The sequence below is a fragment of the Musca autumnalis genome, unplaced genomic scaffold (assembly GCF_047663935.1).
Source record: "Musca autumnalis isolate F117 unplaced genomic scaffold, ASM4766393v1 scaffold_3, whole genome shotgun sequence".
Taxonomy (NCBI): domain Eukaryota; kingdom Metazoa; phylum Arthropoda; class Insecta; order Diptera; family Muscidae; genus Musca; species Musca autumnalis.
The window spans coordinates 218,538,624-218,566,090 of record NW_027411866.1 but is presented as its reverse complement, the minus strand read 5'-3'; the positions used below and the strand labels follow the sequence as shown (position 1 = coordinate 218,566,090).

The following is a 27,467-nucleotide window of genomic DNA, read 5'->3' as shown; positions in this document are numbered from 1 at the left end:
TTTTCAAATTTCTCAGGAGACTTCAGTCAAACAAATTGTAGTGTAATGCTCAGAATTAACCGTCCTTTATTTCTCATGCCGTAGAGTCGCCACATCGTCAGTAATGCCGAAGAGACAGGCGAACATTTGCTTCGAAGGTCTATTTCCATGAACAACTCTAGTTGGATTTGGCTCGTTTTAGGAGACTCAAACGATCGATTCCTGCTTTGTTTCGGGCTCCTAAGCATAGATCCCAGATTCGTCATCTGTGGTGATCTTATAATGCTGTTTGAAGCACCGCGATTGTTTTTATGCACAATTTCATTGCACTAATCTACGAGATCCCTTTTTTAAGCGGTTGACCAATTTTGCTGAATCTAGCGAGAAAAATCCGTTTTTGCGGCCAGGTGTTCATGTTCATGGAATAAATACGTAAGGATGTCTCTATCTGACGGTATTTAACATGGCGATCTTGGATTATCCGTTCACGCACGACTTAATTTTTTGCCGTTTTTGGACGACCTTCTCGACCTTCGTTTTATAGCGAGTGTCCGCCATAGTCCTATAGGATGGCCATTTATCGACCAACAAAAATTTAGTTTGATCGATGCACTCTTGCCGTGATTATCCACGTCGAAAGGTGTAAAAATTTTTCGGACGAAAATGTTTACAAGTAAATTCCATTTTTTCGCAAAGTATTTTTTTCAAGTCACTGTAAAGAACCCAACACATGGTCATATGTCAAACTGACCTGAGTACGCTTAGGATAAAAACTGTCAAACTTTCCAAAAAAAAAAAAAAGTCAAATGACACCTGGCGACACTGCGAGTTGCCTAGGCCAGAAGGTTTTTTAGTGCCTCTCGTATTTACCCTGCGGCAAATCCTGGAGAAGACCCAAGAGATGCAGATCGACACATACCACATTTTTGTCGATTACAAATCAGCCTTCGACAGCACCCTACGTTCAAAGGTATTCCAAGCCATGTCTGAATTTGATATCCCTGCAAAGCTCATTTGGCTTTGTAAAATGACTCAAATTGACATAATATTCTCAGTTAAAATAGGAAAGAACCTCTCCGAAGAGTTTTGCACCAAAAGAGGTTTCAGACAAGGACACAGCATTCCGTGTGATCTTTTCAACATCCTGCTAGAGAAGGTTACACGAGAGGCAAACGTGAAAAGAATTGGCACAATCTACACCAATAGCCACATGTTACTTGCTTATGCTGATGATATAGACATCATGGGACGATCAGTAAAATAAGTAACCGATACCTTTATGAAGGTCGGAGGAGAATCTGCTAAAGTGGGTCTGGCGGTAAACGGCGAGAACGCCAAATTGATGGTGTCGACTCGCAATGCGTCCATTGAAATCGGACCAACTCTTGATGTTGGTTGCTATAATTTTAGGTAGTACAAGACTTCGCATACCTCGGCACCACTGTAAATACAACAAACGACATCAATTGTGAAATAAAAAGAAGAATTGTATTGGCGAACAGATGCTACTTTAGCTTAAGTAAGCACTTTAACAACAAAGCCATAACTCGTCAAACAAAATAACGCTTTACAAAACACTGATACTACCCGCGCTGATGTATGGTTACGAAGCCTGGGTACTTGCACAAGCAGAAAAGGCAGTGCTTGGCGTGTTTAAGAGAACAATTCTTCCAAAGATCTATGGACCAACGTCGTATGAACCACGAGCTGTATCTGCTATACAACGACATCGAAATAGTTAAACGTGTCGAGATGCAGCGATTGCGTTGGCTTGGCCATATCATAAGAATGAGCGATTATTAACCCGCTAAAAATGCCTATAAATTCGGGCCGCGTGGCGGTGCACGCAGAATTGGCAGGCCAAAGAATAGATGGCGCAGACAAGTGGATGAAGAGATGACAAGGCGCGGTGTTCCAGAAAGCGAAGCACTAAACAGAGAGAATTGGAGATCTTTTCTTAGTTCGTTCTATGGAACAAACGTTTTAAAAAATCAATATCAATTATTTTTTTCGGGCTTCCTATTCTTATTAAAATTTCACTTCAAAATTTCTCCTCAGGATAAAAAATAGTTTATTATAATCCTCTTAAATTTTGAAATTGAAACTTTACAAAAATAATTCATTCGAGAACAATGCTGCAGAATGCAATTTTTCGAAGCCACAAAATAATTTACTTAAGTTATTTGCTCTGGCCACTAAACTTAAACAAAACTTGGGTAGCAAAACAAAAAGAAGAAACGATTTAATTTCATTCTACGTATTATTTATTTTATATTCCCTTTCCTGTCATTTTGCTACTTATTTACAATTATTATTACACGGTAGTGAAAATCCTTCGTATTATCCTTTTGAACATAAATGAATGAATGGGTATAATGAAGTAGCTTAAGATGTGCCAACAACGACAAGAACAACAACATGGACCAATGACAAACCTAAAGGAAACTACAAATTGTTGAAAGTAAACAAAAACAAGTTGAACGAAGAATGAAAGCAAATACCAACGAATCTGCCTCTCTGAATCTGCTGGCGCTGCTACAGATGATGATAATACTGATGACAGGAGCTGGCCTTAAGGTAAGCTTGGAAAGGAATATAACGATAAATGAAATTGAAAGAATAAATGAAGCCACAACAAACATCAAAATGTCGAGCAGCACAAAAAACGAGGGAACAAAAGGAAGACACTAAAAAGAGCTTAAAACTCATTTAAATAAGCCACAAAAATGGCATAAGCCAAAAAACTGGTAATGGCTAAATGAAATAGTTGGCAGTACTAGTTATCGTTAAGACATCTCTTCATTAGTGGTGTTTGCACAATGGGATGGTGTTTAGTATTTTCTTTCTTTTTTTCATGTAAATTAAAAGTCATTTTGGTTATTAAATTAAAAATAATTTGAAAGAAAATAATAATTTCAACCACTGTGCGCAGAATTGTTACCGTTAAGCTTAAATTTCAAAAAACCTCTTTGTTATAAAACCCATGTTTGTCTGCATAAAAAATATATAAAAATAAAAACCCATAAAGTAGACACTCGCTTTCACACACAAATCCACATGCAAAGGGTATATAAACTCACAGAATCACACGCACGCACACAGACACACTTTTACAAAATAACTAAAGATATTCATATTCTATACTATTTTGCAATGTTATTTTTTTCTTACTTGTTAGTTTGGTTTATTATTATTTTTTTCTTTTTTAAATTGAATCTGGGGTATCAGCATTTAAACACCACCTACCTCCACCATCCACCTAGTGTGGCATGGCAACGATTCACTTCTTCATTTTCATCCAGCCATCGGCCATAACTAACGACTACTAACAGGCGACGTTATTTAAATGATTTGCACCTAGCACTACTCCGGCTGCCATATAGCCAACGACATTACCATTTCCTTGCTGATAGTGTTGCTGGTGTTGTTGGGAAGTATGCTGCTGATGATTATGGTGATTGTGATGATGCGTTGGCATGTGATGATGGTTACTTGTTCCGGCCGCCGCAGACGATGTTGCTACTGTCGCCGCCGCCGATGCCGCTACTGGGCCACTATCCGACTGAGAGACTGAAATTAAAGTTCCATTGCCTCCAGACATTACCGCATTACCGGTAGACGTTGCTGTTGTTGCACCTCCACCCATACTGCTATTCAGACTTTCAGTTACTTTTAAAATTCCAAGAGGTGTTGTGGCCGTGGCTGTTGTTGTTGCACTAGTACTTAGACTGGTGCCACTGATGTGAGCACTGATGCCACTCGGCACACTTGACATAACCGTACCCGCCGCACTGGTTCTCAGCAGGTCTTCATTAGGTATTGAGAAATGACGATAGGACATGTAATCGGGTGGCAGGGCCGCTTGACGTTTGGCATTCTCAATGCGTTGTTTCTTCAGCTTCACATAGCTTAGCACGGATATCATAACGATGAAAACAATAATGCCCATGCAACAACCCACAATAAGACCGAGGCGTCGTGTTAGTATGGAATGAATGAAGCCATTAGTGGCTAGGCCATTCTCATCGGTGATAACACTTGGTGTGGAGTCGAGCGTTTGTACATCGGTACAGGTGGAGAAGCGAGAATTTTTGAGAACTTCTTGTAGAGCATTGTCTGTGGCCACAGTGTTTTCGATTAAGGCCTGCTGTTGTTGGGGTTGGGCCAACGATGGATGTTCACCAAAGGCCATGCCATTTGTATTAAACAAACTACCCCCCGTATACGATAAATGATACGGTGTATAGCCTCCAGTTTCCGCTGATGATGGCGAAGATGAAGATGAGGCAGACACAAAGGGATACACTGGTTCATCACGTGGCGTCATAAGGAAGCTCTCGTTAACATGTATCCTTTGTAAGGCATTTGCTACAGGCTCCGATAGCCAATTACCGGTGCCGATAACACAAATGTGGTAACGTGTATTTGGGCTAAGTTTGGTTAATTTTGCTGAATGTGCCGAACCATTTAAACGTTTGCCGCGTATCTGCAAGAAGAGAAAGAAAAAAAGAAACAACAAAGCATGAAGATAAGATAAAATGGACAAATCTTAAATTAATGTACGTGCATAAAATTAGTGGCTATCATTATTACAAGAAATTTGTGGTTGTTGCCCTGCGGCGCTTTTGGTTTTATTAAAAACGTATTCATTACTAAAGAAGTTGTAGCTATGGTAGGTAAGACACATTCGCATACATTGGCGGTGATTGCAAATTCCAATTCTATGAAGAAACAAGTAAGAACGGCTTTAAGTTCAGCCCGGCTGTTATAACCTTCACCACGAGTTGTATTGAAATAAAAGGGAACAATTAGTTTCCTTTCGTTTATGAATAAGACTAAATATAAAATTTCACAAATTTCGTTACAACAATGTGGCTAATGCCTGATTTAGACTATGCTGGATTTAGCATATCCAGTGGATTTAAGTTGTCATTTTCATACAACATATGTCAAATAAAACCAGATAATTGCTAAATCCAGCGTAGTCTAAAAGAACTTTAACCTTCAAAATACCGAAATTCAGGTCCCTCTCTAAGGGGGCTATATCAAAACGTTGATCTATAACGACAAATTTCTGGCAGAACGTTTCTATACTCAAAGAAGATATTTCGGTAAGATAAGGTGGCTACAACCTTCAAAATACCAAAAATTAAGAGCTACGCTTTTATGGGGTATACAGGAAGACGTGGACCTATACTGATAATTCTCTTCTAAAATATTTTATAACCCCATGGAAGACTAAATTACAAATTTTAGTAATTTCGGTGGGATATTGACGTTACCAGCCTCAGACGAAAATCGACAGGTACCATTCTACAAGTATGGGGGCTATATTAAGGCGTGAACCTGTACCGACATATTTCTGGGGGAATGTTTTATACCCCCAACGAAGGCTAAGTAACAAAATTCAGCCAATTCAGAGGAATATTGAGGACACAACCTTCAACATACCGAAATTCTGGAGATACCTTTCTATGGGCGCTATATGAAGGCGTGGACGGACCTATACCGACATATTTCTGAGGGAGTGTTTAATACCCCCAACTAAGTCTAAGTAACAAAATTCAGCCATTTCAGAGGAATATTGAGGCCACAACCTTCAACATACCGAAAATCGGGAGGTACCTTTCTATGGGGACTATATGAAGGCGTGGACCTATACCGACAAATTTCTAGAGGAAAAATATATACCACCAACGAATACCAAGTACCAAACTTCGGCCATTTCAGTGTGATAATGAAGCTAAAATCTTCAAATTAAAAAAAAAAATATGGTGGTACCGTTCTAGGGGGGGCTATATCAAAACTTGGACCAATATATCCCATTTCCAATGCAGAACATCCTAGGAGTAATGTAAATGTTTATACGAAATTACAAATCTCTATATGAACAAGTAAAAAGAGTGTCAGTCGGCTTTGCCGACAGAGATATCCGCTCAGCCAATGTGAAGTAAAACTTTCATCTACGGACAGATCGAATGTGTGTGGGTCTTTTCAGAATTTTGTGGCCCTTTTTGTATATGTGAACTTGTCGATTAAAGTTTAAAAGTGTTGCGGAGGAGTTACTTGAAGGAATGGATCGACGTAGTACATTATGGAAGTGGATCTTATTTTGGAAGTCATATCTTTTCTTTTCGACCAGTATGCCAGGAAGCATGGAGTTGTCCAAGGAAAACATAATATCGCTGTAAACAGGATCACAACGAATAGCTTCGTTATATACACATTTTGAAAGGATCTTCGAATCTGCGAACAGACCCTAAACTGAACTTAGACACAAATGTTGAACTTTTGTGAGGGAGGTACCCTAAGGAGAGCTTCAATAGGGACCATTTTAGAAGTTTAAATAAATTTGCGCAAAATATCAGGAGATCCAAAGTTTGGAGCAAATTGGTTACAGAGATATCGTGCATGCTATTTTAGTTACAGGTTTTAATTATGGGGGGAAGTACCGTAAGTTGTGGACCGGTATTGCTCATCTTCGAACTGAAACTAAGTTTGGACAAAATGTGACGAAGGCCAAATTTTGGATCCAATCGGCTGTTCAGTTCGAGAGATATCGTGCTCTCCAACCACTACATATGGTGCGATTTGAGTTTTTTACACCTTTCGGGCTGTTTTCTCAAGAAGTATGAACTTTCCCCTGGAAAAACTCTTACCGTAGTAACTGAGGCAGCGGATGCAAGTTGCTTCAACAAAATCAAAGTGATTCGAGAGCAGGTCTTATGGTGAACTTATCCGAAATTTTGTGTGGGATGTACCAACAGGCGAGAGCAAATATAGTCCATAATCGAACCTGATCTATATCTGGTATATATATTAGGATGTGTAAATTATGAACCAAACCGGTCATTCCCTTCAAGAGAACATTTTCGAACTTTTGTGGAGGAGGTACCGGAAGGAGTGCCCCGATATAATCCATCTTCGAACTTGAACTAAGGTTGGACAAAATATAACGAAAGCCAAATCTTGGACCGAAACGGCAGATCCGTTCGAGAGTTATCTTACGCTCCAACCACTACACAAGGTGTCATAGGGGTTTTTTGTACCTTTCAAGCTATTTTCTCAGGAAGTATGGAGTTGCCCCTGATGAAACTTATCGCGTCGTATGGTCAGCTGTGAATACAAGTTGTTACAACAAAAATAAAAGCTATTCAAGAGCAAGTCCTAAACTGAACTCTTCCGAAATTTTGTGTGGAAGGTATTGAAGGAGTGGACCGATTGAGTCCATATTAGAACCTCACCTAATTCTGGTAGAAATTTCACGATTTGCAAAGTATGGACCAAATCGGTTACTCCCTTCAAGAGTTATCGTGCGCGAACTTTTGTGGGGGAGGTACCGCAAGGAGTTGCCCGATATAACCCATCTTCGAACTAAAACTAATTTTGGACATAATATTACGAAAGCCAAATGTTTTACCGAATCGGTTGCTCCGTTCGAGAGTTATCGTGCGCTCCAGCCAGACAGATGGACGGGCATGGCTACATCAACTCCAAATTGTCTGAAAATGTTTTCGTCCAAACATACTTGGGGACTAAAACCATTATTTCGATGAGGCACATTTTGCCCGTATGAAAGTGTATGTATATACCCTCGTTAGCATAAATGCTGAGGGTATAAATATTGCAAAATGTATTTTGATTTCAACATACAGTCGGACAGACGGACATGGTTATGGTTATTGCATCACTTGAGAACGAAAGGCTTTGCCGACAGAGATATACCCTCAGCCTGTGTATATTAACAAAATTTTTTCCCAAAAAACGCATGTATTTAGGGGGTTTTAAAAATTTTGGGCGTTTGAACTGACAAAAATGTTGATTAGGATTAAAGATCAATAGCGGAGGAGATACTAAAAAGAATGGATCTCCAGCCACTACATATGGTACCATAGGGGTTTTTACACCCTTCGGGCTGTTTGCTCAAGATGTATGGACTTGCCTCTGAAAAAAATTTACCATCGCAATTGGGGGAGCGAATGCCAGTTGCTTTAACAAAAATCAAAGTGATTCCATATCAGGTCTTAAAGTGAACTTATCCGAAATTTTGTGTGGGAGGTACCGGATGGAGTGGACAAATATAGTCCATATTTGAACCTGATCTATGTATATCTGGTAGATATATTAGGATGTGTAAAGTATGGACCAATTCGGCCACTCTCTTCAAGAGTTACCGTACGAACAATTTACCGAACATTTTTTAACTTTTGTGGGGAAGCCACCTGAAGGAGTGGACCGATATGGCTTATCTTCGAACTTAATCTATGTTTGGACAAAATATTACTAAGGCCAAATTTTGGACCGAATCGAGAGTTATCTTGCGCTCCAACAACCTCACACGGTGTCATAGGGGTTTTTTACAACTTTCAGGCTATTTTCTCAGGAAGTATGGACTTGCCCCTGATGAAACTTATACCGTCGTATGGGGGACAGTGAATACAAGTTGCTACAATAAAAATCAAAGCGATTCGAGAGCAGGTCCTAAACTGAACTTTTCCGAAATTTTGTGTGGTAGGTACCCGAATGAGTGGACCGATTGAGTCCATATTAGAACCTAATCTAAGTCTGGTAGAAATTTCACGATGTACAAAGTATGGGCCAAATCGGTTAATCCCTTCAAGAGTTATAGGGCGCACAAATTTTCCGAACATTTTCGAACTTTTGTGGGGGTGGTACCGGAAGGAGTTGACCGATATAACCCATCTTCGAACTTAAACTAAGTTTGGGCAAAATATTACGACAGTCAAATTTTGGACCGATTCGGTTGATCCGTTCGAGAGTTATCGTGCGCACCAGCCAGCCCGACAGACAGAAGGACGGACATAGCTAAATCAACTCCAAATTGTCTGAAACACATTTCGTCCAAACATACTGGGGTCCCAAAACCATTATTTCGATGAGGCACATTTTGCATTTTGTGTATATACCCTCGTTAGCATAAATGCTGAGGGTATAAAATGGTCAGCCGGGTAAAAATCGTTATAAACGGATTAGTTCTATGATCGACACGCCATTCGAACAATAAGCAGAACGTTCCATATCGTTGACTTTTAAAATATAAGCGGGCAACACTCTTTGATATGAAGAAAATCTTTTTAGGATAATCGTGGGAAACTGACATTTTATAGAACCACTGGTAATTAGTCAGGAAGAATTCGGTTTTGACAGCATAGATACAGTTAGTCAACTTAATTATTGCAAAACCAAAATTATTACAAAATTTTTAATAAAACATCATTTTATTGGAATAAATAAATATCATTATTAATATTTTTGTTAACAGTGCAATTCTTACACATGTTTATTAATATAATAAAATAAAAAGTATATAAATTTCACTAAACATTTTCTTAAAATTAACAAAAATGGGTACAACTCATTATTTGCACTGTCAACTAAAGAATTTCAAAATTCACAATTTTTCAGTATTTCGCGTTATTTTTCGAAAAGTTGGTTCTAATATATCGTATGCCCTCATTTGGCATCAAAAAAGCTTGTAAATGTACCTGAATTTAATAAATAAGGTTCGGAATGTCATATTTCAATGGTATTTTTTAGCCATTCTTCTTTATTGCATTTCATTTACTCCCCCAGGGTAGTGGGCGACCTATTCCCGACTTTTTCCTTCAGGTGTACCTATGAATTTTCGATGGGGTTAATGTCTAGACACTGGAACGGCGTGTAAATGACTTTGGTACAATTGTATAACAACCAAGTCCTACATAAATAAGATTTATGCTTAGGGTCGTTGTCTTGGTAGTACTAATATTGCAATTTGTTTGAATTTTCAGGGCCAACAGGCCCAAATTTCTTGACGTTTTTCGTTAAACCTTTTCTTAAAACATCTAAATAAACCTCCTATGTCATTGTTTCTTCCAAAATCAGGATTTTACCAACGTCATTGCTTGGTATACAACCCCATACCATAACTACAGTTTTCCGAACTTTACGGTATGTATTAAATTTTTGTTTTCCATGGCTTTCAAGGCTTTTCCCAATACTTTTTGAGGTTCATTGTGATACCACAACATAATTTTAGTCTCATCAGAAAATATAACGCAATCCCAATACTAAAGATGGCGTGAAAAGTTGTCTATAACAAGTCGGAATAGTTTCTATATATAGTGATGGGAGGGCAATGGTTTTTACCTCATCACTCGTGATGAGTACTTGTTATTATGTAGCACTTTTCTGACTTTGCCATGTAACACACTTACTCCAAAATCATTTTTAATTAGAAAAAGCTATTTTCTGGCGCTGATTTGGGCTATTTCGTTAATTTCTTTAATCATTCTACAGTCAATTCGTGAGGTTACTATTTTGGACCTGCCATGTAACGCCCTCAGTTTGAGCCTGGCTTCTTTCTCGGTGCGGTATATAATGTTGTATACACTTCTCAGCTTACGAGAGGTAATTTTAGGGATTTCTCTTTCGGATTTACCATTATTACAATTGGAATAGACCAAATGTAGCATATTTTCCGGAACCAGTTTACCTGACTTTCTCTTTTTCTGAATTTACCGTCTATGTTACACACACAAAAATTAATTTATGATCAAAAATTATGGATCTACATGTCCACATACCATAAAAGTCTTAAAAATCCTTAAATGCAAAAAATCGCGGGGGAAACCCCATAATTTTACTGCACATTAATTCATTTTGCAATTATTTAGTTGACACCACAAAAACCGGGTACCTATCCTTTTGGCCCGTTGTTTTTGTTATTTCCAACCGATATCTGGATTTATTGGCTTGATGTTGTCATTAACAGGTAAATCAACAGGTATTTACAAAAATTTTTTTAAAATTCATCGTTTGCAATAATATCGTTGACTAACTGTATTTATATTCTTGAACATCTGCCATATATGATTTATTGGTACTTTTAAGATTTTGGCGCAAAGTCGTTTAAGATGTTTTCTATTACAATTTGACCCTAAATATTGTTCTAAAGAGATGACTAATGATATAACTTCCCTGTAAGAAGCATGGGGTCATGTGACGACATGTCACCAATTTATCTACTATTATGGTGACAAAGTGACAACACTCTGTCAACATGTTTTCAACAATTGATACTTTTACCTTAATAAGAAGAAGCATTGTTCATATTGAAAGCTGATAGCCCAACAAAACATTCTCTTATTTTTTCTTTATTTTCTTAATTGTAAATAATTTTGGCGGTGCGTGAAAAACTTTTTTTTTTGAAAACTCAATAAAATATCGCGAGTGATTAAACTTAAGACTTAAGGTATATAATTTTAATAACAACAAGTTTGAGCAAATGAAATTATAAAAGACAAGTGAAAAAATGGACAATTCTATATAAAAACAAGTAAGAAAAGTCTATAGTCGGACGGAGCCGACCATGGGATACCCTATACCACTATCTCTGGACAATCGCTCTCCACGGAACTTCTTTCCAATGATTGTGAACATTTAATTATCAAATATCAGAGATGTAATGTAAAATAATTATAACCAAAACCAACAAGTAAAAAAATATCAATCGGCTTTGCCGACAGAGATATACCCTCAGCCTGTGTATATTGAAACAATTTTTTTCCCAAAATACGTACGTATTTAGGGGGTTTTAGAAATTGTTGGCCGTTTGAACAGACAAAAATGTTGATTAGGATTAAAGATCAAAAGTTTTGCGGAGGAGATACTAAAAGGAATGGATCGACATTGACCATTATGGATGTGGATCTCCAGCCACAACATATGGTGCCATAAGGGGTTCTTACACTCATCGGGATGTTTGCTCAAGAAGTATGGACTTGCCCCTAAAAAACTTTTACCATCGTAAATGAGGCAGCGAATGCAAGTTGCTTCAAAAAAATTCAAAGTGATTCGATATCAGGTCTTAAAGCGAACTTATCCGAAAATGTTGTGTGGGAGGTACCGGATGGAATGGACAAATATAGTCCATATTTGAACCTGATCTATATTTGGTAGATATATTAGGATGTGTAAAGTATAGACCAATTCGGCCACTCCCTTCAAGAGTTACCGTACGAACAATTTTTTCGAACATTTTTGAACTTTTGTGGAGAAGGTACCTGAAGGAGTGGACCGATATGGCTTAACTTCAAACTTAAACTATGTTTGGACAAAATATTACAAAGGCCATATTTTGGACCGAATCGGCAGATCCGTTTGAGAGTTATCTTGCGCTCCAACCACCTCACAAGGTGTCATAGGGGTTTTTTGCAACTTTCATGCTATTTTCTCAGGAAGTATGGACTTGCCCCTGATGAAACTTGTGCCGTCGTATGAAGGGCAGTGAATACAAGTTGCTAAAACTAAAATCAAAGTGATTCGAGAGATGGCCCTAAACTGAACTTTTCCGAAATTTTGTGTGGGAGGTACCTAAAGGAGTGGACCTATTGAGACCATATTGGAACCTCATATTACTCTGGTAGAAAGATTACGCTATACAAAGTATGGACCAAATCGGTCACTCCCTTCAAGATTTATCGTGCGCACAAACTTTCCGAACATTTTCGAACTTTTGTGGGGGAGGTATCGGAAGGAGTGGACCGATGTAGCTCATCTTCGAACTTAAACTAAGTTTGGGCAAAATATTACGAAAGCCAAAATTTGCACCGGATCGGTTAATCCGTTCGAGAGTTATCGTGAGCTCCAGCCAGCAGGACAGACAGACAGACGGACAGACATGGCTAGATCGACTCCAAAATGTCTGAAACACATTTCGTCCAAACATACTTGGGGTCTAAAACCATTATTTCGATGAGGCACATTTTCATCGTATCAAAGTGTATATACCCTCCTTAGCCTAAAGGCTGAGGGTATAAAAAGTTATCTAGCATGACAAAGGCATTTTTGTAGCAGGAAAGGAAAATTAATTCACACAAACGTTGGTTTGTACACTTCTTCTTCATCATAAACTCAAACTTTGTTTAAAATTTTGCGGGTTATTAATTTGACTTACAGAGCCGCTAAAAAATTGGTTAAAATTTTGTTTTTGGTCTATTTCATCCCCTGAACATTTCACGATCATCACCAAAAACTAATCATTTCTATTCTGGCCCGAACCCAACCTCCTTAAAAAATTCGTTACAATCGGTCCATAATTGCGGCCTTAAGCTTGTTTACAATTTTTAATGGACGGACACACATCGCTAAATCGCTTTATCTCGTCGAGATATGAATTTTGGTATACCAAATAAGGGGTCTAGGACGAATATTTCGTGGTGTTACATAAACTTTTGGAGAGACAATATGTAGCATGGGATAAAAATGTGGTTCTCTACACAGAACCCATTATATATTAGGCAGTAGGCCCGTTATCTAGCAAACACTATCGCAATTTACATCAGAGGAAAGGTCAGTAGTTTTTTTCCATATGTAGGCTACTTTGCAAAATATATATGGCTTCAAGGAATTAATATCGACCAAAAATAAAATTTTTATATTTTTCATACAAAAGTAGTGGTCCATTTCACCCGCTAAAGAATATCAGATCATCATTCAAAATTGTAGGCATTTTTTTCGACCTATACTCTTACCCGGTGCAAATTTTCGTGACTATTGATGTATAATTGCGACTTCTAGCGAGTTTATTATTACACTACAAACAAATAAAGGAATATATTAGGCTGTAACTCTGTTATCTGATCATGTACACCAACATAATTGGCATCAATTGAAAGGTCAAGCGTTCCACTTTCAAGTATATCTCACTCGTCCGGAATGTCACATCCAGGAATTAAGATATAAGCTGTATATTAAAAATTTTCATAATTTTCACACAAAAGTTTTGGTCCATTTAACCCTCTAAATATTATCCGATCGCCATCTCAAATTGCAAGCTACTCCCTTGTGATATATTCTTACCTTACTTAAAATAACGCGTTGATCGGACCATTATTGAGACCTACAGAGCCGCTAGAAGATTTGATAAATATTATGTTTTTGGTCCATTTCACCCGCTAAATATTTCACGATCATCACCAATAAGAATAGGGATCTATTCTGATCTAAACCCGACCTCCATACAAAATTTCGTGACGATCGGTCTATAATTGCGGCCTGGAGCGTGTTTACAATTTATAATGGACAGACGGACGGACGGACTGACGGACGGACACACATCTCAAAATCGCTTTATCTCGTCGAGATATGAAGATTGGTATACCACATTGGGGGTCTCCGACGAATATTTCGCGGTGTTACATGAATTTTTACCAAAACAAACTTATAATACCCTTTTCCACATTGTGGTATAGGGTATAATAAAAATTCTGAGGCAGCTGACATTTTGATTTTTTTTAATTTACATTTGGGGTTGACCTATTAAAGGGTATGAGTTATTTTGCACGGTAATGCCACGGACATTAAACACTTGTTATTAAACATTATGGATAAGAGCTAGGATCTAAATTGTGTAAGCAGTTTTTTATTCTAAGATTATTTTGCCTTATATTGCCTCATATTAGAGTGTGCCACACAATATAAATTGTGAGTTAATGATATGTAACCTACTTCTTATCGTCCAGATTATTATCGTCCAATCCTGCGAAGAACCATATAAAATGTTGGTGTTACAAAAATACCATTCTCACCCTCCCCCTCAATATACAATTACTTAATTTTCTGCCCCAACTACATGCACTATTAACTCAAAATTGTCGAACCCCCAACCAACGAAATTATGTAGTTAAACTCATTGATGCAAAAAGCTTTCAATATGTTGATCATCATTCTTAAATCTCAGTTCAAATTACGGCAATAAAATGTCAAATAAAAAGAACACGAAAAACATTGTCAATTACAAACACGTACCGAATTACATGGAACATTAAGAGTCGACGGCGGATGTGCCATATCTTTGTGTACGAATATATGTTTATCCTGTCCATAAGGACATTCAAATGAGTCAATGTGTGTCATTGAGGGGCCTATTTCCGTTTAGTGATGCATTTGCAAACGCAAAATGAGCAGGATGCTGGTAACTACAACACCGATCACATACGCACACACACACACACATTGGATGGGTGGGTGAGTGGGTGTGTGTCAGTTTAACTCCTATCCCCATATGTGTAATTATTGTTAATTTTATTGCAGTAATTTTCCAACAGTAAAAATTGTCACTTTTCCTCCAATGACGATGGGTTACGCACACATGTTTATTGTTGCTACTATTGCTGGATGGTCGTTGTTTTTGGTGTTGTTATTGTTGTTATAACATTTACCGTAGTTGATGATGTTGGAACTGAACAATTTTATGTTGTTCGTAATTTCGTTTTTGAATGCCAAAAAGAGGAAGGAATAGCAACAACTACATTATGTAATGAAATTTAAAATGATTTTTGTTCAACACCCAACATCGCCCTCTTAAATGTACTTAAAAAGAGATCCATTACGTATGCTGATGAGGTCCATGTTGCTATGGTTAGGCTATGATTCGTGTAGAGGATCACGTATGAGTAAACATAAAAAATTATGCTCATACCTATAAAGCCAAGTCGAAATTGAAGACCATTCTAACAATTTTGTAGCACTGTTGTTAGGAAAAATAATGAAATAGCCAAAATTCTTTATAAATCAGTTTGTCTTTCCACCTTAATCGCTTGGTATAAATTCACTGGTGTTTACCACTAGAAATGAATTACCCAAGTAAGTGGATAATTGTAGATAAATTTTCCATGTTGATAAAAAGTTGTAGATAAATTATACAAAAATAATCGACGTAGTTATTAATTATAAACTTTGGTGCATAAATGTAGAAAATTTATCCAAGTTTGTGAAAAATTGTAGATAAATTATCCACTTTTGTGGATAATTATAGTAAATTATCCACTTTGTAAATAAATTATCCACCTTGATGGATAAATGTAGACAAATTATCACCATTGGTGGAAAATTGTAGACAAATTGTCCACGTTGGTTGATAATTGTAGATAAGTTATTTAAGTTAATAAATAAATAAAATAGATAAATTATTCACGAATGTGGATAATTGTAAATAAATTATCCATATCGATGGATAAATTTAAATCAGTTATCCATGTTGGTGTATAAATTTAGACATATTATAATTATATATAAATTATCCACGTTGATGGATAATTGTAGATAAGTTATTAACGTCGTTGAATAACTGAGACCGTGGATAATTGTAGACTAATTATCCACGTTGGTGAATGATTGTAGACAAATTATACACGATAAGATAAATTATTCATGTTTGTGGATATTTGCATCTAAATTATCCACGTTTGTGTATTATCTAGATTGTGGATAGTTGTCGGCAAATTATCCACGTTTGTGGATAATTGTAGATAAATTGTCCACGTTTGCGGATGATTGTAGATGAACAATCCAAGTTTGTGGATAATTGTAGATAAATTATCCACTTTTGTGGATAATTGTAGATAATTATGAATTTTTGTGGATAAGTGTAGATAAATTATCCACGTTTGTGGACAATTGTAGATAAATGATAAACTTTTGTGGATAATTGTAGATAAAGTATAAACTTTTGTGGATAATTGTTGATAAATTATCCTCGTTTGTGGATAATAGTAGATAAATTATCCACATGCGTGGACATTTTTATATAAATTATCCACGTTTGTGGATAATTGTAAATAAATTATCCACGTTTGGGATAATTGTAGAAAAATTATCCACGTTTGTGGATAAATGTAGAAAAATTATCCACGTTTGTGGATAATTGTAGATAAATTATCCACGTTTGTGGACAATTGCAGATAAATTATCCACGTTTGCGGATAATTGTAGATAAACTATCCACGTTTGTGGACAATTGTAGATAAATTATCCACATTTGTGGACAATTGTAGATAAATTATCCACATTTGTAGACAATTGTAGATAAATTATCCACGTTTGTACACATTTGTAGATAAATTATCCACGTTTGTACACATTTGTAGTTAAATTATCCACGTTTGCGGATAATAGTAGATAAATTGTCCACGTTTGTGGATAATTGTAAATAAATTAGACACGTTTATGGATAATTGTAGATAAATTATCCACGTTTGCGGATAATAGCAGATAAATTATTCACGTTTGTGGATAATTGTAGATAAATTATCCACGTTTGCGGATAATAGCAGATAAACTATCCACGTTAGTACACATTTGTAGATAGATTATCCACATTTGTGGACAATTGTAGATAAATTATACACGTTTGCGGACAATTGTAGATAAATTATCCACGTTTGTGGATAATTGTAGATAAATTATCCTCGTTTGCACACATTTGTAGATAAATTATCCACGTTTGCTGATAAAAGTAGATAAATTGTCCACGTTTGCGGATAATAGTAGATAAATTGTCCACGTTTGTGGACATTAATTGTAGATAAATTATCCACGTTTGTGGACAATTGCAGATAAATTATCCACGTTTGCGGATAATTGTAGATAAATTATCCACGTTTGTGGACAATTGTAGATAAATTATCCACATTTGTGGACAATTGTAGATAAATTATCCACATTTGTAGACAATTGTAGATAAATTATCCACGTTTGTGGACAATTGTAGATAAATTATCCACGTTTGTACACATTTGTAGATAAATTATCCACGTTTGTACACATTTTTAGATAAATTATCCACGTTTGCGGATAATAGTAGATAAATTGTCCACGTTTGTGGATAATTGTAAATAAATTAGACACGTTTATGGATAATTGTAGATAAATTATCCACGTTTGCGGATAATAGCAGATAAATTATTCACGTTTGTGGATAATTGTAGATAAATTATCCACGTTTGCGGATAATAGCAGATAAATTATCCACGTTTGTACACATTTGTAGATAGATTATTCACATTTGTGGACAATTGTAGATAAATTATACACGTTTGCGGACAATTGTAGATAAATTATCCACGTTTGTGGATAATTGTAGATAAATTATCCTCGTTTGCACACATTTGTAGATAAATTATCCACGTTTGCTGATAAAAGTAGATAAATTGTCCACGTTTGCGGATAATAGTAGATAAATTGTCCACGTTTGTGGATAATTGTAAATAAATTAGACACGTTTGTGGATAATTGTAGATAAATTATCCACGTTTGCGGATAATAGTAGATAAATTATCCACGTTTGTGGATAATTGTAGATAAATTATCCACGTTTGTAGACAATTGTAGATAAATTATCCACATTTGTGGACAATTGTAGATAAATTATCCACGTTTATGGACAATTGTAGATAAATTATCCAGGTTTGCAAATAATAGTAGATACATTATCCACGTTTGTGGATAACTGTAGATAAATAATGCAAGTTTGTGGATAATTGAAGATATATTATAAACTTTTGTGGATAACTGTATATAAATTATCCACGTTTGTGGATAATTGTAGATAAATTATCCACGTTTGTGGATAATTGTAGATAAATTATCCACGTTTGCGGATAATAGTAGATAAATTATTCACGTTTGTGGATAATTGTAGATAAATTATCCACGTTTGTGGACAATTGTAGATAAATTGTCAACGTTTGTGGACAATTGTAGATAAATCATCCACGTTTGTGGACAATTGTAGATAAATTATCCACGTTTGCGGATAATAGTAGATAAATTATCCACGTTTGTGGATAATTGTAGATAAATACTCCACTTTGGTTGATAATTGTATACAAATTCTCCACTTTGGTGGATAATTGTAGATAAATTCTCCACTTTGGTTGATAATTGTATACAAATTCTCCACTTTGGTGGATAATTGTAGATAAATTATCCACGTTTGTGGCTGATTATAGAAAAATTGTCCACTTTTGTGGATAATTGTAGATAAATTATCCACGTTTGAGGAAAATTGCAGGTAAATTCTCCAGCTTGGTGGATAATTATAGATAAATTATCCACGTTGGTGAATAATTGTGTATTAATTCTCCACGCTGGTGTATAATTATAGATAAATTCTCCACGCTGGTGTATAATTATAGATAAATTCTCCACTTTGGTGGATAATTGTAGATAAATTCTCCACTTTCGTAGATAATTGTAGATAAATTCTCCACTTTGGTGGATAATTGTAGATAAATTCTCCACTTTTGTGGATAATTGTAGATAAATCCTTCACGTTTGTGAATAATTGTAAATAAATTCTCCACGTTGGTGGATAATTGTAGGTAAATTCTCCAGGTTGGTGGATAATTGTAGGTAAATTCTCCACGTTGGTGAATAATTGTAGGTAAATTCTCCACGTTGGTGAATAATTGTGGATTAATTCTCCACGTTGGTGAATAATTGTAGATAAATTCTCCACGTTGGTGTATAATTGTAGATAAATTATCGACGTTTGTGGATAATTGTAGATAAATTCTCCCCATTGGTGGTTGTAGCTGAATTCTCTACGTTGGTGGATAATTGTAAGCAAATTATCTACGTTGTTGGATAATTGAAGATAGATTGTTCACATCGGTGGATAATTGTAGGTAAATTGTCCATGTTGATAAATAATTGAAGACAAATTATGTACGTTGATAGATAATTCTAGATAAGTTATCCACATTGATGGATAATTTAGATAAATTATGCACATTGGTGGATAACTGAGACATTATATAATTGTAGACTAATAATCCACGTTGGTGAATAATTTTAGATAAATTATACACTTTTGTAGATATATCTAGATAAATTATCCGAGTTTGTATATAATTGTAGATACGTCACTTACGTTTGTGGATAGTTGCAGGTAAATTATCCACGTTTATGGATATGTAAATTATCCAAGGTTGTTGATAATTGTAAATAAGTTATCCACATTTGTAAATAATTGTCTGTAAATTATCCGCGTGTGTGGATTATGTAGATTGTGAATTGTTGAAGGCAAATTATTCACGTTCCACTTATACGTAAGGGTCCTCTGTTTGACGTAAAACACTAAATCTTATCTCTTCACATCAAAGAGGGCAGACGTATTATATGTTCAACCCAATGAACCTGTGGAACCTCTGTGCATTGGTAAGAAGAAATAGAAAACAAAAGATGTGGGCGTCCCTCCCAACAAGCTAATAGCAGTTCTGTGTCACTGGCATAATGCCTGGCCTTAACAATATCTAAAATTTACATAAATGAACCAAGCTTTCTAGTATTTGCCTGTAATTTCTGTTAATTATATACATATGAATGTATGCATGTAATTATATGTATATGTAGAATTGCACTTACCTCATCTATGTCAGCATAGCCACCCATACCTCCAACACTATTGCTGCTACCACCACCACTGCCATCCCCAACAATGGAATGATAAACAATTTCATAGCCGTTTAATCCTAAATGCTCACGGCTTTGCCAGGATACAATAACCGAGTACGGTTGTATATCCTGTATGGCAATTTTTGGTATTAATGGTGCATCACAGAATTGTTGCGGCTCCATTTTGGCAAATATCTTGCCACGCAACTCAGCCGGATGTTCGCACCTTAGATAATTAATGTTATCGCCCGATGACATCATTAACGAGGACAACGACGACGATGATGAGGAGGAAGACGACGATGGTGACGACAGGGAATACGATGATGACGACAATGATGACACGGCATAGGAGGAAGGTGATATTGAGCCACCTGATAACGATGAACTCGATGAGGATGATGTTAAGCTGGCCGTAGTAGATGAAGACCATTTACGATGATCACGTAACCATTCCCAGAGTTTTTGGGCATCACAACTGCAATGCAGTGGATTTTCTGTGAAATACACCAATGTTGTGGTGATGTTGTTGTTGTTGTTTTTGTCGCCGTCATCGTCATGTAATTCATATATTTTGCCAAACGTTGTACCGATGAAATTGAGCCAAAAATGCGGTGCGGCGTGAATAAAGTCACCCGATTAAGTTATATTCCACAAGACCATACAGTTTAATTAATGTCCACGCAGTCATTTAAGCATTTTGGGAGTTGTGGGTGGGTTGGATGTGAAATTGCAATGTTGTCATCGCATTCCATTGGTGGTGCCATTCACAATTGCGGTTTATAGTTGGTTTCACACGAACAGCGGCGATATGAAATGAGGTTATAAGAAGAGGATAAACATTTCCTGTTAGTATTGCCAAAAAATTAAATGGTATTTATTTGGGTTATGTGTATTTTATATAATTTTCAATTAATTAGCAGGTTGTGGATATTTTTGCACATTAAATGCTATGATTATTTCGTTTGCATTTCAATTCTTAAATAGTCACCATTTCGTAAAATGTACCCATTTTACAATGCTTTCATAAAAATTGAAATGCAAACGAAATAATCATAGCGCTAAATGTATGGGCAATGTATAGTAGAACCAATAAAAGCTGATTTGATTTTAGTCGAAGAAACCACAATAATTATGGTACTAGATAATAGCCTGACATATAAGGTAAACGAATTCATATTAAGCTAGTATCACATATTAAGCAGCTTTCCTGGCTACCAAAATTTAGTTCTTAATTTTACTCCTCCAGAGTAATTTAGGTTACATTTTCTGTGTATTTTGGTAATCTAAAACTTCTTTGCAATTGGTGTATATTTATTCAAAGCCTTTTTTCAATGATATAAACTTCGTAGCCCATGTACACATATTGATTTTCAGAGAACAGGGGACTATATTTTAGTTATTTCTATGAACATCAGAAATTGACCTTACCTTGTCGTCGAAACCATATAAGGTATTGATTTATATAAATGTTATGGAGTTCGAAATAAATGGAATTTAAATCTATTATTGTATAATTACGATAATACAATACAATAATGCGTAGTTGCCGGTGATTTTGTATACCAACGAATGAAAATAAAAGGAGTCTTACGTTTTTAAATAATTTATTGCAATTTCTATACCAAAAACGTTATTATCCAACTCATTTTTTGCGTTACCGAAAAAATTGGTTAAATTAAATTGCTTAAAATTTCGGTAACTGACAATATTTTTCAGTAAGTTAGCGCTAAAAAAGTAGTTCTGCCTATAGCAAGAATACTGTCAATAGTTATTTAAACTTTTCTTTCATAATTTCTATACACGGTGCGCCTTAGTTAATTTTAAATGGAAGGTGCTTACACCTCGGAAGTTTTTGCTGATTCTGAAACTACAATGCTCCTAGATGAGAAATATCATGAAACAAAAAAAAAAAATCGCAGGAGGGATTTGAAAATAAATCGCGATTTTAGTTCACATTTTTAGGGGTTCTTTAGGTTTTCACGATTTTGCTTGGAAACCGCGAGTTAGGCGGTTATTATTATTATTTAAGATCAATGTCGAACCATTCTGGATCAATTTGTTATCAAATCGCGATATTTCAGAGCATTTAATGCACCTTTGACAATACTGAAATTGTTTGATTTTATACACGCAAAAAAAAACGGCCTCTCTAACATATGTCCCAAACATATTTTGCAGCAAACATATATATATGTTTGCAACAGTCCCAAACATAATATATGTTTGGGTCTGCAAACAAATATATGTTTGGGTGGAAACAAATATATGTTTGGGTGCAAACATATATATGTTTGGGTGCAAAGATATATATGTTTGTGTGCAAAGAAATATATGTTTGGGTGGAAACAATTTTATGTTTGGGTGCAAACATTTTATATGTTTGGGTGCAAAAAAATACAAACACAAAAGGCACACAAAAAACAAACACATGCACCAGTGGGCGCTTACTGAGAGCAAGGGAGCGTAAAATTCAATGTAAAACACTTTAAAATGTGTGCTCCCTTGCTCTCTATAGTGTACACACAAATGTTGAGGTTGATTATTGAAAGGAAAAAGAACAACAAACACTAGGTACACACGGTGCTCTTGAAACAATTTTAAATGGAAGGTGCTTACACCTCGGAAGTTTTTGCGGATTCTGAAACTACAATGTTTATAGATGAGAACAATCAAAAAACAAAAAAAAAATCGCCGGAGCGCTTTTTCAATAAATCGCGATTTAAGTTGACATTTTTGGGGGTTGTTTAGTTTTTCACGATTTTGCTTAGAAACCGCAAGTCCTATCAAAATGGGACTAAAGAAAATGATGAAGCTATGAAAATTCTCTACAATATCGACCTTTATGGTATTTTCGTAGTTTTTACCATTTTCGAGATATAGAAGTCTAAATTGGGACAATGCACTAACTGTATCGCCCCCTTATAAAACAAAGTCATGGAGGGTGCGCCTTAACTAACTTTTGATGAAAACCGCTTACACAGGGAAAGTTTTTGTGAATTCTGAAACAGCAGTGTTCATAGATGAGAAAAATCCAAAAACAAGAAAAAATCGCTGTAGGGATTTTTAAATAAATCGCGGTCAAAATTCACATTTTTAGGTGTTTTTTAGGTTTTCACGATTTTGCTTGGAAACCGCAAGTCCAATCGAAATGGAGCTAAGGAAAATGTTGTAGCTGTGAAAATTCTCTAGAGGATTGACGTTTATCTTTTGTTCCCAGCCTGTACCATTTTTGAGATAAAGAAGCTCAGTTTACATTTTTAGGTTTTTTTGTTAGGGTTTCGCGATTTTGCTTGAATACGGTAAGTCTTATCGATATGGGACCTGAGAAAATCTGAAAGCTGTGAAAATTCTCTACAAGACTGGCTTAAGTATCTTATCCTAAGTTGTAACATTTGTTTAGATATATAAGTTTAAGTTGGGAATTTGCAGTCATGACATTGTTTTATAAGGGGGCGATACAGAATTGAATTGAATTTGAATTGTCCCAATTTGAACTTCTAAATCTCAAAAATGGTAAGACAGACGAGAATACCGTAAAGGTTAGTCTTGTAGAGAATTTTCATGGCTACAACATTTGTTTTAGTCCTATTTTGATGGGAATTGCGGTTTCTAAGAAAAATCGCGAAAACCTAAACAACTCCTAAAAATGTCAACTTTAATCGCGATTTATTTAAAAAGCGGTCCGGTGATTTTTTTTGTTTTTTGATTGTTCTCATCTATAAACATTGTAGTTTCAGAATCCGCAAAAATTTCCGAGGTGTAAGCACCTTCCATTTAAAATTGTTTCAAGAGCACCGTGTACATACAAAATTCCAAAGAAATACATAACACACTTTAATAAAAGAAAAACTGATTGAAATAATTTGTAAATAGTCACACTTTTAAAAAGGAAAAATATATAGAAACGTAGTTGAACGCTTCTCCTTAGTTGTGAAATAAAACAAATTGTCCTCATAGTTGAAATCATCAGCGGGGAATCGGCATCTAGAATCAAATGATTATGTAATGTAATAAATTAATATGGATATGCCATATTTCAAATATACATAAGTATGTATGTAATTACCAATATTAAATGCGATTTCTTCCTTGTACAGTAAAATAATTCCATTCAACTTTCCGATTCAATTATAAAATGTATTGGGCATTTAATTTACTAAAAAGCGCAATTCCTTTAAGAAAACACAAAACACAGATCTATTCACTCACTTTACCGTCTTGACTCTACAAAGGCATCTAAAACACTGAAGAAAGAAAAAAATATAATTCATATCATTTCTTCTTTTCTTCTTCGCCTGCTAATTTGGTTAACAACAACAAAACAAGAAACAAACGAGTTTGACGCATACATGCCACCAAAGCCCCCTTCTTCGCTTCTACGTCTTCTATTATACAATACACACAACTCTTCATTATAAAACAGCATTCCACAGTAGCGAGAGCACTGTTATTAATCTCGTTGACAAACATCCTCTCTCCACCCATGAAAAAAATATTCTAACATAAAAAATATGTTTTACCCAAACATATCAAATTGAGATATGTTACAAAATGTTGCAAACATATATTTGTTTGGGCCCAAACATATTATGTTTGGATCCAAACATATATTTGTTTGCAACCGGTCCCAAACATATATTTGTTTGGATCCAAACATATTTCTAACATAAATTTGTCTGCGTGTACCCTCAGCATTTATGCTAACGAGGGTATATCACAAATGTTGTCAAATATTTCATATTCCATTTCAAAAAAATGTTAAATTTTTTTTCGCGCTACATCAAAGATTTTTGGTACATTGGTTAAGAAACAAATTCCCAGTACAAATCCGTTCGCGAGCCAGTTTTTTGTTGATGCGGACAAACGTTATGGCGGTTTCATTTTCGTTTTAAAGAAAAAATTATTATAAAAACGCTAATTATTTAACCGCGAGCAATTGCTACTTAAAAGTTATCTGGAAGTGGCTTGAGTTAGTAGATTGCATAATATTTGTTAAATGTTACTCAGTACTCGCGAAATGTATAAAAAATTGATAAATTATTGAATGTAAGTCAACTTGTTTCAAAATAAAGGTCCATTTACCCGCTATAAAATTACGAAAAAATATTTTTTCACATTCATTACGTAGTATAAAATTTTGGAAAAATCTTTAGGAATACTTCCTTCATTTTGCTTAAATCTCCTATTAAAATATACGGATTTTGCTTTATAGACATTCATATAAAAGCTTTCCTATTGAGGAAGATAATTGGGTTCTGAGGATATATCTCAAGGCTTCTGAAATGAAAATAGAGGTCACATACCCCATTTTAATTAATATGCATTTTAAAATACGTGTAAATCGAGTAATTATCAAAATCATTTTGTCCGCATGTGATTTTCAGGTACAGCAAGACCATTTCTTTTAATTTGTATATATTTTTGGAAATTTAATTTGGAGCCTAAGATGTAGCATCGGCTGCATCTTAGCATTAAAAAACCTTTAAAATATCGCTAATTTGCGCAAAGTGCATACAATTTTTGTCCGCATCCGATTTCAGTGTCCACCATGAAAATCTACATCGATATATGTCTATTTCAAGGTGATCAATCAAGAACCGTGGATGTAGCATCCCACAAAATTTTTTGGGATAAAATTAATGTAGCTCCCTTATCATTGAAGTTTTCAAATCTCTCTTTCCGCTAAAACGAAGATGCTGTACTTGTTGTTTCATTGCAGTGGAAACGAACCGCAGAAAACGCGATAAAATACGCGATATTTTCAAAAACATTTTTAGGTGATTTTTCTATTTTGGATTTTATCGTAGCTCGCGTTTTAGTAGATGGATTTTCACGGGGAATGATTTATTGGATCCGGAACGTAAAAAACTAAGATGTGCAATCAAGTACGAGGAATTCGAATGACAATTGTACAAATTAGGCCCGAAAAATAGGATTTTTAGAAAAATGTTCGCACAAAATTTCCGTATTTGGATGCAGATTTCTATGAAGCTGTGTATACTACATTCACGACACATATATCAAATAACTCAGAATCGCGAGATCTACAATCCTATAAACGGGTTTTTTAAAAACCTGTTTGCGGAATGAAGTTAGAAGAAAATTTCAAAAAAACACTGGAAATCTGGCTTCAAAATGTCAGCATCATTTAATGGTAGAAACAGATCAGATTTTGAAAAGTAATACATTAGTGAGATGGTCCCTATTAAGTTTGCTTCTACTTTTACTTTGACAGGAAAATCGGGAAAAGTTTTGTTTATTCACAAATCAAGAGAAAACAGAAAAAGACACGTTGGCTTCAACCCATTTTTACCAATTTTTTAACATAAATATAGCCACCGCTTCCACGCAAATTAACTTTTGATGCCAATATTTTTTGCCTCGTCCAAAAACATCTCATTTTAGCCAAACACATTTAATTTGTATAATATACAATCACAAGTCGCGTGTTCTTACAGGCTTGGCTTGGCTTCAACTATGTTAAATTTTCAAAAATATTGGTGATATACACTTTCATACGGGTAAAATGTGCCTCATCGAAATAATGGTTTTGGACTAAATTCACTTTAAGACCAGGTCTCGACTTTGATTTTAATTGAATTCGCTGCCTTAATTACGACAGTAAAATTTTTTTCAGGGGCAAGTCCATACTTCATGAGAAAACTGCCCGAAAGTTGTAAAAAAGCCCCTATGGCAGCATGTGTAGTGGCTGGAGAGCTCAAACTGAATACTGCATTCGTCCACACTTTGGATATTGTAATATTTCTTCGAATATTATATTAAATTCGAATGTGGTGCTCATAGGTCCACTTCTTCTGGTACCTCCCCCACAAAAGTTCGAAAATATTCGCTAATATGGTACGCGCGATTTCTCATAGACGTAGCAACCGATTTGGTCCAAACTTTGGATCTCTAAATATTGTCGAAACTTAGTTTAAGTTTAAATCTTAATTTAATTTATTTATTTCAGTCTATAGAACAAAGTATTCCTTACAGACTATGATACTTAAACTAAACATTTGTTTAAATCTAGATATTTATATTCACCTCATTAAAATTTAGTTACAAAATACAGTTTACACAGTTTACAGTTTTGGCCATATCTATCCAATCCTTGTGGTACCACCCACACAAATGTTCAACAGTTTTGTGTGGTTGGAGGTTCCTTTGGGCATTTTTACTGAAGGTTTTCCTAGTGGCGCTGTTTACAGCGATATTATGTTTTTCGTAGGCTAATGTGATAA

At 35.4% G+C, this 27,467-nt stretch overlaps 1 protein-coding gene across 1 annotated transcript in view; it reads right to left on the bottom strand.

The window, feature by feature from the left end:
* Positions 1–3,138: 3,138 nt before the first annotated feature.
* Positions 3,139–27,467, bottom strand: part of LOC141398983 (uncharacterized) — a 438,842-nt gene continuing 414,513 nt past the window's right edge. Inside the window, exons 7-8 of the mRNA XM_073976860.1 lie at positions 20,191–20,717; positions 3,139–4,465 (exon numbers count right to left, since the gene is read on the bottom strand). Of these exons, the coding sequence (XP_073832961.1) occupies positions 3,305–4,465; positions 20,191–20,717 (1,688 nt within the window). The 3' untranslated portion in view covers positions 3,139–3,304. The remainder of the gene's footprint in view (positions 4,466–20,190; positions 20,718–27,467) is intronic.